The sequence below is a fragment of the Rutilus rutilus genome (assembly GCF_951802725.1).
Source record: "Rutilus rutilus genome assembly, chromosome: 5".
Lineage (NCBI taxonomy): Eukaryota > Metazoa > Chordata > Actinopteri > Cypriniformes > Leuciscidae > Rutilus > Rutilus rutilus.
In genome coordinates this window covers 33600162-33616099 of record NC_140213.1, presented here as the reverse complement: position 1 = coordinate 33616099, position 15938 = coordinate 33600162, and the positions used below count along the sequence as shown (strand labels likewise).

The 15938-nt window shown below is 37.1% G+C and overlaps 1 protein-coding gene across 5 annotated transcripts in view; it reads right to left on the bottom strand.

The window, feature by feature from the left end:
• The window catches only part of LOC311290684 (voltage-dependent calcium channel subunit alpha-2/delta-1), a 108549-nt gene that overhangs the window by 52065 nt on the left and 40546 nt on the right, over positions 1 to 15938 (bottom strand). For all 5 annotated transcript variants that reach the window (XM_084409331.1, XM_084409332.1, XM_084409333.1 and 2 more), the window contains exons 4-10: positions 13360 to 13419; positions 10802 to 10837; positions 9309 to 9441; positions 6428 to 6559; positions 4296 to 4365; positions 4105 to 4155; positions 2850 to 2949 (exon numbers count right to left, since the gene is read on the bottom strand). In XM_084409331.1, the coding sequence (XP_084265457.1) occupies positions 2850 to 2949; positions 4105 to 4155; positions 4296 to 4365; positions 6428 to 6559; positions 9309 to 9441; positions 10802 to 10837; positions 13360 to 13419 (582 nt within the window). The remainder of the gene's footprint in view (positions 1 to 2849; positions 2950 to 4104; positions 4156 to 4295; positions 4366 to 6427; positions 6560 to 9308; positions 9442 to 10801; positions 10838 to 13359; positions 13420 to 15938) is intronic.

Sequence of the window (15938 nt, the reverse complement as noted above, 5' to 3'; positions counted from 1 at the left end):
ATTCCCCAATGCAAGAAAACCTCAAAATCCTCTGAGAAGTGAAAACAATAAATTAATCAAACTTTATTTACTGAAGAATAAAAAATGTATGATACCAAGCATGATTTTTGGGGGCAATATCACCCTGAGTGCAAAAACTGAATGTGATTTATAATTTCAAACCAGCATGGCTTTCTTTTTGCAACTCTTTTCCATGCGATTACAATGAATGGAGACTGAAGCTTTCAAGCTTAAAGGAAAAGCTCACTTCAAAATGAAAATTATCTCCAAACAGTTGATGTACCCCATTGACTTCCATAGTATCTTTTTTTCCTACAATGGAAGTCAATGGGGTACATCAACTGTTTGGTTACCGACATTCTTCAAAATATCTTCTTTTGTGTTCAGCAGAAGAAAGAAATTCAGGTTTGAAACAACTTGAGGGTGAGTAAATTATTCCAGAATGTTCATTTTGAAGTGAACTATTCCTTTAACAAAAGCACCATAAACGCATTGTAAAAGTGGTAAAAGTCTAAAGTCATCGCAAGATTCTAATGAATTCATACAAGTTTGTGTGAGCAGAAGTCATTATTCACGATTTTCTCCTCAAGTGAGCTATTAACTGCTGAGTCAATGAGATGAACTCGAGAATCAGGTCACTGTAAATCGATCATTAAATTATTTGACTCAAAATAATCACTCAGTCATGAATCAGAGACATCACCATTTCTCTAGTGAAGACTTCAAGCAAAGCTACAGCTGAGTTTCTCGCACAAAATATGTACCACTTTTATATCAGTTTATGGTGGTTTGGCATAATTTTTCAAGCTTGAAAGTACACGTCCTTGTTCACTGTAATTGAAAGAAAAAGAGCATGGGGAAAAAAGCTATTCATGTTTGAAACATAACGCGAGAGTAAGTAAATAATGACAAAATCTAAATTTTTCGGTGAACTATCCCTTTAAGAAATTACAACCTCCACAAAAAGCATGCCGGCTTGGACATGAGCATCCTGTGAGCTCCTTTGGTCAGAGGAAAAATAAGTACAGAGTAAAAGATCAGCTAGCCAAGATGGATTGGAGGCTCCTTCCGAGAGGAATGATATATAGCAATTTCCTCCCTTTTTTCTCTGGCCTTCTCTTTCTCACTCAGCCTGATCTCTTCCCCTCACTTTGTCCAGCCATTTTCAATTCAGCACACAGAGCCCAGAAGCAGCCTTTTCATTAAGCGCCTGTTTTCAAGTGGCAAGCTGCCGCCAGATCCATATTTCATTACAACTCCTCTGTCTCACTCTCTCTCTTATACACACACACACACACACTTGATGTTGTTATTGTACACCACACAGCAACCTGCAACCCACAAACTATAGAAACTCCTCACTTTAAATTGAATCCAGAGTAACAATGTCTTGTTCCATTTTTACTGTACAGCTGCCGCTAAATACGGTTGTCACACTTTTCTGATATTTCAATCCCATTCTGTAGACAGTTTGTCATTTATAAACATTTTCCTTTTAGTAACAAGCGCTTTCTGCAACCATTATTAGTCATGAAAACTTCAAACAGTGAAAAAGCAACATTTATTATAGTTTGTGCAGAACCAAACTGAACATTTAGTTGCTAATTGCTAGTTGCTTACAATTTTTTCGAATCTGACAGCTCAGCTATACTGCATCTTTCTTGGAAGAAAGGTATTTACGTGGGTGTTTAACAACATGAAGGACGGCGAATAAAACAAATTGTTTATTTCTGAGTGAACTACTTTAACAACCGTAAAGAAAAAAAGATCGCTTCTTTGTCAACAGAATTGTGCTTGTGATGAGTGATGAGACGCCAAAATGTTGCTACAAATATTGCTATTCATGTATAGGCTACTCATTTAAAGGGGTGGTTGAATATGATTTCACTTTTCTAACTTTAGTTAGTGTGTAATGTTGCTGTTTGAGCATAAACAACATCTGCAAAGTTACAACGCTCAAAGTTCAAAGCAAAGGGAGATATTTTCTTTTAAAGAAATTGCTTTTTAAGGACTACAACAAACGGCTGGTAAGGAACTACACGACATTCCTCCAGGGTTAGTGACATCATGAACCCTAAAATTGACATAAAGCCGCCCTCGGGAACACGATTTATAGATTATCAAGACAGAATATGCTAATTAAGGACTAGAAGATAACTACACATAAGCTACATAAATTCACCAACTAACCATTCAGAAATGTCCTGTTGCTTCTACATGTTGTCACATCTTCTTGAGTCTCTTCATCTTTCTGACTTCAGTTTGAACATAAAAGGCTAAAAGTTTTTGAAATTTCCAGTGCATTTCTGTGTGAGGTAAAAGGACACAAGCTCTTGAAGCTCCGCCCCCTGTGCCGGGAGCAGCAGCACATTTGCATTTAAAGGAACAGACACAAAAACGGTGCATTTTTGCTCACCCTCAAAAAGTGACAACTTTAACATGCTATATAAAATATATATCTGGGGTATTTTGAGCTAAAACTTCAGATACACACTCTGGGGACATCAAAGACTTATTTTACATCTTATGAAAAGGGCATTATACAACCCCTTTAACAGATGTTAAATTGTCACTATCCAAGCTTACAAATTAGCTAACAAGCTATCTTGCAAATTAGGGATATTATAGCAAAAGTGACATCCTAAAAATAGTACCGCTGCAACACAAAGTTCCAGAATAGCTCTGAAAAGTATAGAAATGTAAGCGAGGGACTGTGAAAAGCAGAATGAGAAAGTGCATTGTTACTATGTATGTATATAAACTATTGCAAGTACATGGTATGAGTGAGTCCTACGGTTGTCACAGCCAAAACTTCACAGTGTGCCCACATAGCATATGATCATACTTACATGGACAACATTGACATAATCATCATCGGAAAGTGTCTCCAGCATTTCACTGACAGAAGTTCGGATCAGTTTAAGGGTCAGTCCAGACACACTTCCACTCCTGCAACACACCAATACAAATACCAGTTAATGCCAGTTAAAGAGATATATAATATAAACAATATTACAGCAAGTAAATGACAACAGAATTTTTGGGTAAAAAAAAAATGCTGCAATTTTAATATGCTGAGACAACCATAAGCAAGCCATTCATATAGGTTTGATTTCCTGAAGATACAGTGTCATTAGAAATCGTATTATTTTTCAATTTGATATGTTATCGTATTATTTAAATTTATTTTTGTAATCATAAACACACTGGTTTGTTGCGCAAATAGTTTGTTGTTTAGTTTCTGTCTCTATGAAGCCCCTCCTTCCAAAATGCGCAATGTGCTCTGATTGGTCAGCTGGACCTGTGTTTCAGAATTATCACGTCCCTTAACATAATTGTGAGTTTCAACTCACTACTAACACAACTCAACACATATCATGGAATCTCTACATCTATGCCACAGCATGTAAGACTAAAGACATTTAACCTATATCCTCTCCTCGGATACCAATTTGACCCCCTTAGGAATGAATGAAATGCAAGGAATGCTTCAGTGGACAACTTAAAATGAGAAATAAAAATGCTAAAACTTTACCAAAAATAATTGTATAGTGTCTACATGTGTATCTGAATGCATATTGAAGAGATAAACTCAAGAACTGACTTTGGGACCCAGCGGAACAGCTCATTTGCTCCATATAGAGCTATAAGGCCATCTAGTGGCAAGAGTCATGAAATATCATGTTATATATATTTTTTTTCCACAAGAGGTCAACAGAGACACCCAAACTGACCCAATGTGAGATAGTTTGAGCTGATTACTGCATGTACTGGGGTCATTTTGAATTTAAGTAGAAAGAATGTGAAGAATGTGCTTAAATTATATTATGTATTGATAAAATCTAGAAATTTAAAGATACATACATTTTTTTTTTTTTTTAACTGCATTAAAAAAAAATCGTATAAAAATTAAAAGATATAAGCGTTCTGGACAAAAAAAGAAAAAAAAAGAAGAGTTTTGGGCTATAATTTTAGGGCTTCCGGTCATTTTGATGCGCAAGGGAAGGATTTGTTACAGGTATGCGAGGGAAGGATAGACCAATTCAAGTGAAGATTTATAATCTTTTTCTATTTTTAATAATTTAAAAAGCACATAATACTCACGCATCAACAAGAATCAGCATGTCCTTGGGCGAGGCCGCACCTTGAACATACCTGGATACAAAGAAAGAAATATTCTGGATCTCTTTCAAGGATAATTTTAAACTGAGAGAACAAAGACTAGAAGGTTCAATAAAAAAGGGGAATAAATGAAAAAGAATTCAGAGCACACACACAGAAGCGCATATTAGTACCAAGGTCGCCGGCGCACATCGTACAGGTCGATTTTACTGGGCGTTTTCCTGGCATCCATCCAAGGGGAAGCTGAATGGACAGAGACAGGATATGGAAATATGAATGACCCCTGATCTCAAACTCCATTTGATTTGTCACATCTATGTCGTGAGCACATCAGCGAGCCTCACTAGAAACCTGTTTCTGTATCCGGTGGGGGGCGGTTTGTGGTTTATATTGACTGCAGTAAGCCGATGTGTGGAAAAAAGGGCCTTGGTTGCCCCAGTAGGATTTCAGCTTCGATTTTTCTCTTTAACTGAGAAAATAACCTGGTGCAAAAGAGGGTGCTCATCTGTGACTATCACAGCTGAACATCTAACAAGACATGTTTCTTCATAAATGGCATCCCACGTTTTGACATTTAGTGAGTGGATCACAGCTGTAAGTGCCAGCAGATAGTCTGAGACACTGTGATTTGGCCGTAACAAAGTAATCGACCAGTGTTCTGCCAGCTATATAATGAACTGAGGTTTACAAGAACATCAATATTTTATAGGCGTGCATGTATCTATAAGGAGACAATCAATGGTTTGGGGCCCACATTTTGTTCAATTACAGTCTTAAAGGAATAGTTCACCCAAAAAATGAGAACTCACTCATGTTGTTCAAAATCCTGTATTACTTTTTTCTTCAGAGGAATACTAAAGTTGAATTTCTGAAGACTATCCCAGCCTCTCCGCTCAATATAATAAAACTGAATGAGGACTAAAGTCGGGTGCAACACTGTACGATTTATAATAGTCATTAGTCATTTCTGCTTGTCAGACTGTACGAACAGGATCCTTGCTGTAAGCCATGTCACACTGTAAGATCTCAGTTGTCATTAATGGATTAACGGAACCACACAAGAAAACACGCGGGATTGAAATGGCGGCTGCAAAAAAATCTATAACGTTCATTTTGATCATGGCTTGTCTTGAAAAACGAAGAAAATTTGACGGTCGTCGTAGGAGAAGTCACACTGCAGGACTGCGAGTCAAATCTTCTGACACTACCAGAATTTCGTTGGTTATTAATCGGCTGTCTGTGAACATGTCAAACTAACGGTCAAAAACGTACGATTTTAGCCTAGGATCAGATGAATCTTTTAGGATTTGCTAAATCTGTCTCAGACGGCCAAAATTGTACAGTGTGAAGCCCGGCTTAAGGCTGTTAAGACCCAAAAAAAAAAAAAAAAAAAAATTCATAATAAAATAAAACAACTTGTGCACTATATCCCAAGTCTGGAATAGAAGAACACACTAAAATGTACATTTCTAACAGAAAATTCTGACATTTGCTCTTCGTAAGAGTTCATGCGAGAAGTAGCGATGCCCTATTTGTGAATCATTCTTCTGAGTCAATGAATCTGGTTCACAAACCCAGTCTGACTGATTCATTCAATGATCTGATTTTCTCCAGTTCAACGATTCAATGATTCGACTGCAACTGTTAACAGCCCAGTGGAGTGGACGATTGCCAGTGAATCATTTTGATCTGTTCCTCTCACAAAGGTGTTTGAATGGCTTCAGAAGTCATACGGACCTCTTTTATGCTTTTTTGAGTCCTTTTTTGAAGATAGACAGCCCCAGGCCCCACTCACTTTTATTATATATAAAAAAAAAGAATAGTGAGAAAATTCTTCCAAAATTCATATTTAGTGTTATACAAAAGAAACAGAAAAAAAGTCACACAGATTTGGTAAAACATGAGAGTCACAGAATTTTGGTTGAATTATTCCTCTACACACAACAAACTCATATAAAGCCATTAAGGGATAGAGGTTCAACAGTGGCTAAGGCACGGTTATATGCACCGGGGTTTTTTTTCTTTTCTGAAAGTAATGAAAATGAATTGAGCACCTCATTACTTTTCTCCTCTGTCATCATTAAATTCCAGAAGAATACAATGAGCCCTCTGCTGAGATATTTGATCTTATGATTTGTTATGAAAATTTGGTGTAATTTGAGCCGGGACTACATGCTATGTTTACCAATTAGAGACAGCAGAGTCTTGCAAAGGGAGGGAGGAGGCTGTGCTGTGTGTGTGTGTGAGTTCTGATTGTAATGTGCATGTGTGAATAGTTCTGAATTAAACCGACACAAGCACTTACCTGGGTAAAAGCGAGCTAATCCAGTAGCACTGCCAAACACTTGCCATAGTAGCGTTGGATCCTCTTCTCGGTTTTTCTTAAAGACATCTTCCAACGCTTCAGTCCAGTTTAGCTCATTCAACACAATGGTGGCTGGAATACACAGGCAATAACACACAATGTATTGATTAATATTGTATTGAGCCAGTTAAATAATTACATTACCTTTAACTAACAAATATTATCACAACACATGATTCACGGTAATACTTTGAATACTTTAATCTATTTACAGAGGTCATGGTGCTTACAGTGACTTATAGAGTCCAGAGAGAGGAGGAGGAGAGACACAGAGAGAGGTGTAATTTACCCTCACCTCAACCGCTGTTAACAGAATGATTCTGCGCTGTACACTGAGGGCTCTTCATCTCTTCAGCCGCAAACAAGCTTATTGACTTTATTACATCATGACTGAGGGAACCATGGAAACCTATAATCATCCTATCAAACATTTTGCTTCTGAAAAGGCTGCGTGCTGATAGGCAGTCAGAAGTGCTAGTGGAGATATGCTAATCAGGTGAGAAGACAGCCTGTGTGTCAACAGTTATTGTAATGAAGCATGAAAAATTCTGTGTTATAACAACCATAACTAGTTTTATTTGGATGGCATGCAACAGAGGCGAGAGAGCAGGGCTGAGAAAAGGCACATTTTCTTGAGCTTTTTTCTCCAAAAAAAGACAAAATCCTGATCAATGACTAGAGAGAAATTGCAGCTTGCACAATAAATCAGGTCATGTTCAAAATGGATTGCAAATATTACGAACAAATTACAGACATAATTTGATTTATACTATCTATCCATCCATCCATCTATCTATCTACATTGTACAATGTTTTTTTTTTCATGAAAATAAGTAAAAACTTGCTTCAGTTGAATCCGAATAGAACATTACAGGACATTTGCAGTACATTACACTACATTTAGCCTTTTGACAGATTAGCTATCATCAGAGGTCAATCTTACATTTCCTACAAAAAAATAAATCTAAAGTGAAACATTTAATCTAACCATTTTGGTTTTTAAATAAATATTGTGGAATAAAATATCTCTGAAGTAATATCATTTGAAGTATTGATTATTTCCTCAACCTCCACTTATTACATCCATCCTTTTGGATGTGAAGGAGAGGAAATTTGCCGGCACCCACTGTGAATTGTCTCTCTTAATCATTGTTAAGTTTTTCTTGGTGTTGGCTGACTCTGGCAGAGGGGGGTCTCCCACCCTCCCCTAGCAACCCCTAAACGATGTACTACTTTATCCACGAAAATCCAATTTTCTCCCCGGCGGGAGTGGCAGATCCGTGTTATTTCTGTATGTGTGTGCGTGTGCCGGTGGTTCCAGGCTATTTGTGGTCTTTGAGTGTTTGATAGAGGTTGATGCGTGCAAACTTTGCTTTTACGGTCGCTGTAGAAAAGCCACTAGGTTCTCACTGCCTTACATAGTGTGAACAACCTTTGGAATTAATGGACATATAGACACACTCCAGTAATATTGGACATTACTCACACACAACTGTGTTTCAGCACAGAGTATGAGTCTGGCCACAAGTTCCATTCTACACACGTATCATGTTTCCTTCTGGCACAAGGTCAGGTCAGACCCAAGACCACAGCAATTACAGCTCTACCCTTTTTGCCTCCCATCTATGTCACTTTCTGTCACTTGGTTATTTTCCATCTCTCCCACTATTAAATATAAAAGTTTAAAGTTCACCCAAAAATGAGAATTCAGCCATCATTTACTCAGCCTATTTATTAGAAGTTATTTTGCAGATTTTCCTGCTCATCTTATCCATACAATTAACATGAATGGCAAATAAATTGTACGTGGGTCATACTTCTCAGGTCGGAAAATGTGGAAATCAATTATAAACAGAAGAATCACATTCCTGAATATAATAATATTAGTTACTGAGTCTGGGGGATCCCTAAGTCTTTAAAGGCCCAAAACACGTGCTTCAGTCACACAATTAACATATAAATAATAACCAACAAGCTCAAAACTACAGATAACCAGATGAAACAACCCTACCCAAAAAGCCTTTGTAAATGACTCGCACATAAAATTAGAAATAGCAATATAGGATTAGGAAATGACTCACAGATAATTGCATAAAATGGTATACAATTACAAGACAAGTGACAAGGAAACTCCCCTCTTAAATTACAGGGGCAGCCACCTCTGCCAGTGTGTGTTGGAAAGACTTTAACTCACTGCTTAGAGACTGAAGCATCACTTGGTCTGATTTGGTATTCTTTATTTAAAAAGCAAGCAAATGCATCCCCCATATAACATTATGCTCACCACAGCACAACTGTCCGACCTGATGTCATTTCAAAAAGCCTGCTACCCTGTTTACCAAAGGGCACAATGGCCAAAGTAATTACCTGAATTTATTTGTCTTCCATTTGTGTGCATGGGTGTGTGTATGACAAGGTCAATAGGGAAGGGCCGTCTAACACCAAAGAGCCAGACGCTATCCCAGCAGGCCAACTGAGACACTATGGCTTGGCCAGCCTTCTATCCCTGCTTAAAAACCATTGAGAAAGCACATATAGAGTTTAAACAGATGCGCACGCATACCGTGGGTTTATCCAAACAAGCGCACCTGCACTTATTCTGACAAAAGTTTCCCCTGAGAGTCTTTGCTGCTGTCAAATAGATTATATAATTCTCCTCAAAAAGCTCTCACAAAGACACACTTATACTTGGTTTTCTAACTGACATCCAAAGCAATCTGCAGCAGAGCATCTCATCAGATTCCCAGCAGTAGATAATATGTTACGGCGGAGCCGGCAGAGCGCTATGGAAGCGTCTGTGGGGGGTGGGGAAGTTACTTACAGCCGTCATATATGTCCGTAGGGATATGCACACCCGTATGGTTGTAGGAGGTGAAGCGATTTTTGAATGACGGGTCTTCTTTAAATTCAGGTCTGATCCGGTTTTTCTTTCCTTCTGTTTCATTGGCATCAAGCTGAAAGAAAAAACAACAACAGAAACAACTCTGGTACAATAGGTACAGCAGATTGATATTATTTTTAATGCAATAGCCCTATATTTTTTTATTTTACAATTTATATATATATATATATATATATATATATATATATATATATATACACAGTATATATATACACACACACACACAGTTGTGCTCAAAAGTTTACAGACTGCTTGCAGAATCTGTGACAATGTTAATAATTTGAACAAAATAAGAACGGATCATAAAAAACGCATGCTATTTTTATTGAATAAGTCCCTTGTTTGTCATGAGCAGTTAAACTGCCCACTCTTCTTCAGAAATATCCTCCAGGTCCTGCACATTCTTTGGTTTTCCAGTATCTTCTGCATATTTGAACCCTTTCCAGCTGTTACTGTATGACTTTGAGATCCATATTTTCACACTGAGGACAATTGAGGGACTGAGGGTCATACACAACTACTACAAAAGGTGAAAACATTCAGTGATGCACAAGAAGGCAACAGGGGGTGTAATTGTGTTTTTTATTGGATGATTAGGGTAAATTGTACTCTTTTTGTCTTCTGTGAAACATGTAAGTACGTAGCTCCTGAAGGGCAGTACTAAATGAATAAATATAATCTTTTACCAAAATAAGACCTTGCACATCATCATCCTGTTCAAAAGTTTTCACCCCCAGCTCTTAATGCATCGTGTTGCCTTCTTGAACATCAGTGAATGTTTGCAAATTCACAAATTGGAGTCACCTTTTGTGATCCACAGAAGAAAAGGTTGTAGCCTATGGGTTTTGAACGACATGGATGAGTAAATGATAACAATACCTGATAGATCAGTTTGTCACTAATCAAAACCCAACAAAATATATTCAAACAAATAAATAACGTTTGATACAGCTTACATCAAATATCAATATCAAAATACATTTCTTGCCAATTCATCTATTAATATAATCATCTTATAAAGCTTTGTATGGCAGGTACTCTATATATTCCAAACTAGTGCTGATGAATAAAACCTAATTTTCTCTACATGTTCCTTCTTCCTGTTCTTTCCGCCTTTTTACACAATCTATTGCACAAGCTCCCTCCGTGTGTTTTACACACACTAATTGGCAGTTGAGATGTATGTCGCACTAAAAGTGTGTATCCAGCGAGCGTGCGTCAACCGAGAAGATACATTCTGATCAGCTCTTGACTGTCTTAAATAACTCATTCATAAGCTCACTAACGCATTGTCATAACTGGACCGAAGAGCTCGCGGCATTCATGTTTGATATAGTATCTGTGCTTGAAAAAAACGCTGAGTGTGTATGTGAGCTGAAGTCTGTCTGTGAAGAGTTGAATTATATACTCACATTATCCTTGGCATTAAAGTAAACTATATCATCGTCCTGCAGAGAAAGCAAGAAAGAAAAAATTTTAAACAGTTCAGATAATAAACATAAACAGTATTTTGGCTATTATGGGGTTCAAACCTGAGATTTTTTGGTCTAGTTTTCGCAACATTGCCATAGAATAACCATTTTGTGCTATTGAAGAACCATTTAAATAATCTAAATAACCTTTTTCCACTATAAAGAACCTTTTGTACAATGGAAAGGTTCCATGTATTTTAAAGGTTCTTCATGGAACCATAGATGTCAATAAAGAACCTTTATTTTTAAGAGTGTATACCAGCCTAAATCTTTATACCCATACATTATTACTCTGAAGTGTCCTCAGAAAACCTACCCATCATGCAAATCATACAATGACAGTATCACTGTTGCCAAGCATGCATTCAACATGTGTTCCACAGATCTGAACTGTCAGACATTTGCTTCGTAGCAAGTGTGAACTGCATTATGGAGAGCTAAAGAAAGCTTGGTCATGGCAGGTTTTACAGCAAGTGGTCAGGATAACCTGCTGATGTTAAACCGCTCTGCGGTTAAGGCTAAAGGCCCTCACGGCATATGGTGGGTATGTGCGCGGATGTGTGTGTCACTGTCTACAGTAAAAATAAATCCTCGAGAGAAATGCAAAATGTGTATTCAGTGAAATCAAATGTTTAGACATCTGCACTGAGTGTGGGTAGTGAAATTAGATCCATTAAGCTGCAACACATTCTCTCACTTAAATAAAAAACTCAAATACACACAGAGGAAAAACAATATGGCCATTGTACAATCAGATTGTTTATTTATTTATTTGTTAATATATCTATTCACTTGTTTGCATTTAATGTAATGAATCTTGATTTCATTTAATTAAACAAAGAGGTCTAGCACACCAAAGCATTTAAGCAGTGAAATCGAGTGGAGGTATTATCAATTTCAAAAACGTCTCCTACTGGTGGCCTTCATTTGGAATGATCTAATTAAAAATCTGCATAACATGTCATATTTTATTCTTGTGAACAAGTCAGTCATCTAAGATGTCTTCCACAGCCTAAGATAAATTTCAATGAGCAGGATGCAAACTGATACTCTTTTTTTTTTTTTTTTTTTTTTTTTTTACTGAACCATGTAGGATATGATGTTATGCATGTTACTTAGTCCTATGGTTGCGTAGTGACAAGTCACTTGTAAGTATAGATGGGTCATGAGGTTGACTAGTCATCCAACAGCCAGCAAGTTGATTAGGTAGGCTGGCTAGTTTATTTTGATATTTTTAACAGCAGTGTTTTAATTAGTATGCTGACAGTTGGCTGTTTTACAGTAAAACCCTCTCAGAAAAGTATTTAAATTGAGGCTCTTTAAAGCACCAGGCTATACCTAGACACATTCAGGCAGACGTCTTTGGCCTTTTGCATTGCATCTCTCACTGTTTTTGAGCATGTAAATTTAAAAATAGCCAAAGTCTCGAGATCACTGCATTCTATTTTATCTAGCTGTTTTTAATGCAAGAATGTCAAAGTATTTAGAAATGTGGGATGCATGGCAGATTCAATTACGTATTCAGTTCAGTTTCAATTTATTTGTATAGTAGCAGTAACATAGTACAGCAAATACTACTGAGGTTAAGTCGGTTGCTCAAGGTAATGGCTTATTCTTTGACTACATCTCTCTCAAAAAAATTACCAAAGACTATTTAAAACTTGACTCTTCTGTAGTTACATCGTGTACTAAGACCGACAGAAAATTAAAAGTTGCGATTTTCTAAGCTGATATGGCTAGGAACTATACTCTCATTCCTGCGTAATAATCAAGAAACTTTGCTGCCGTACCATGAGTCCAGCAGGCGTAATGATATGACGCAGCGCCTGAAAATAGGTCTAATAGGTTAGACAAACTTAGTCCCGGTCACGTTGGAAGTTACTGAGCTGGGGACTATTTTCAGGCGCTGCGTCATATCATTACGCCTGCTGCACTCATGGTACGGCAGCAAAGTTTCTTGATTATTACGCAGGAATGAGAGTATAGTTCCAACAGTATAAATCGCAACTTTTCATTTTCCGTCGGTCTTAGTACACGATGTAACTACAGAAGAGTCAAGTTTTAAATAGGAAAAATATCGAAACTCTTTGGTCATTTTTTTAGAGAGATGCTAATGGTCTTGTCCGATTCAATGATCTATGCTAAGCTATGCTAAAAGTGGTACTGCTAGACCCGGAGATCGGCTGAATGGATTCGAAAACGGTAAAACTCAACTGTTTAACTATGGGGGAGTTGTAAAATGAGCCTATTTCCCAAAAAAGTGGAGTATCCCTTTAAGGCTAAAAAGGTTGGGAACGTTATAAACGTGTCTTCAAAAAAAAGCTATACTGGTATGCATCTTGAGACAAAACAACTTAGAACAGCTCAAACATGCATTTTAGTTTGGGACTAAACCTAAGCCTTGTCTGTGAAACTGGGGGGAAATCAAATAGAATGTAATTGTATGTGTTGTAGCACCTTGTAAGTGTTCAGAACACATGTGTTATAGAATAACTTACTTCAAATTCATCTTTCCATTGATGCTCCATTTGGAATCTCTCTGCTGCAGTTGCCAAAGTCTATAAATAGAACAACAAAAAATAAATCATTTTAATTAGTTAAGCACTGAATCAAAGTATATGTGATCATGATCAAAGCAACTCTGATAATGAGATTGTAAATTAAACATAAAACATTAATTACTGTAAAGCAGCATTATCTGGCTTACTGGGTATGCACTGTATAGTTCATTTTTTATTTCATTACACTTAAAAAATAAGTTTAATGAATAACATTCTACAGGACTCAATATGTAACTTCACACACAGTCATACACATACCTTGATCAAATATACTGCAAATGGAGACAGTTAGTGGTCATATAATGTAGAAACTACTGTAGAACAGGTGCATTATACAGTACCACCACTCAATACATTATCTCTAAACTAAAGAATTTTGTTCTGGCAGCCTTGGTTCTTGCCCAAAAGGTGACACCAAACAAACATGTGGGCAAAAGGTCTAACAGGATGGTTCTGTTTTAAAAAAGGGCAGAAAAGAATAGAACAGAACAGAATAGAACAGAAAATTGTTTTGTTCTGTCACCCGGAGCACTTGGCAGTGCAACCCCCGCACACACAGAGTCTGAGACTCTTCCCTGAAGGAAACGGTACTGTAACATGGTATGACATTTCGAGAACAAAGACAGGGATTCGTGAGTTCTCACTCTTTGACACATACAATATTTAGAATCTATGTTGGGATTTTTCAACTCGGACAGAACAGAATGAATTCTGGCACTACTTTCAGTTACATACGACCATGGTTAACCTAAATCTCCAATGTGTAGGCCTAACTTAAGAGAAAAAAAACATCCCAATGCTGTGCAGAATAAATAGATTTTTTTAAGCAGCATTTTTGAATAATAAAAAATAAAAAAAAAATTTTATGTAAATCAATCACTCCAAAAAAAAGACAGAAAGAAAAGAAAACGAAGAAAAAGAAAAAATAACGAGCAGCTTTTATGATTTCAAAGTAGCTTTCCCAACATAGATTTAAAGTTGGCATGAAACGGAAGTTGCGATCATACTTTCTTCACTATTGCGATGTATATTAAAGTGAAAAGGCTTCTTGAATGAGAAAAAAAAAAAAATAATGACTTGATTTTGTCCATCTGACAAAATTGATTGGATCAATGGATCGGATCAATGGATCATTGTTGTTTGCTATTGCTGTGATCTCACGTGATTGACAGGTTGCTGGAGGAGTGAGGTTATTGTCCCGCCCTCACATCAGTGAACATCAGAGAAGGAATACTAGCAAGAAAGAGGGAAAGGTATTTTGATTAAAGATTAAGGGCACTTGAATTTTTTCAAAACAATGATGTGCACAGATAAATCATTTATAATAACCACTCCAATATTCCATAAAAAAATATATTTTTCATTTCGATTTCATGGTGAATTAAAAGCTTAAACTGCCAATGCCCATATTCACCCCTTATTTCACCCTTAGAAGTAAACGGACCATGTCAGAGCAATGTTACAGAGTGATGTGAATTGCTCATGTCATAAAAGAGGTTATTGTGCTCATGGTTCATGTCCCGAACCCATTACCCTTATCGCTCACTGTCCACGTTCCAGTCAAATATTGGCTCTCTAACAAAACACATAAGTAAATACATTAATGAATGAATTAAATTAAATAAATAAATTAAATATTGTATTCTATATGTAAATGCACCATTATTATTGGTAGCATCTGGCAATGAGCTCACTCTGTCTTTCAAAGAAGGCTATGTTTCTGAATACTGATTAAGTGTCAACGTGTAAACACATTTCAGTCCATAAATCAGATGTTTCTGCAACTTAGTTTCAATAAATGGTCTGGTTTGACAAAGTAGGAAGCCTTGGATTGTGAATTTTAAAGAGCCTGACTACATAATACATCAAACTCTTATTTCAAAAGAGCAAAAACATGATATGACAAGAGGATGGAATTATATGAGCTTTATTCGCTTTAAAGGTCTCTTGGTTTGGAGAGTAGCAAAGGCTGATGCTTAGTAATGTGATCTAGTGATCTAGCCAGCACAGCATTTGCCTTAAATAAACCAGTCTATCAGATCTCATTAGAAACCTCAAAACCTGCCAACCAACACAGATACCTGCGATCAACAGATACTCTCTCAATAAAGCCATTACTGCAGTGAAATCCAACCCTTAAACTTTGTATAATTGTGCATTGCCCCACTTTTGAACCCCAAAAAGTTCTGTAATTGTATAAGACGGGCAAATGTGGGCCCGTAAGGTAGGCCGTGGAGCTAACAAATGCATTACAGATGCAACTCACTCCAATCTGCAACACCTCGCACAGTTTTGTCAAAAACTTTTACAACAATGCCACCCATCTTCGAGGAAAGAAAAAAAATGCACGTCAAGCTTTCTATCCAGACACTATGGATGCTGTAGACGGGCACTCACACACATTATTAGAGCTGGAAGTCTGGGCTGAGATCCAGCAGTCTCTGCACCTCCTCTGCACAGTCTGGGAGAAACTAAAAATACACTGTTTCACACTCTGGCACGTACACATTTACACA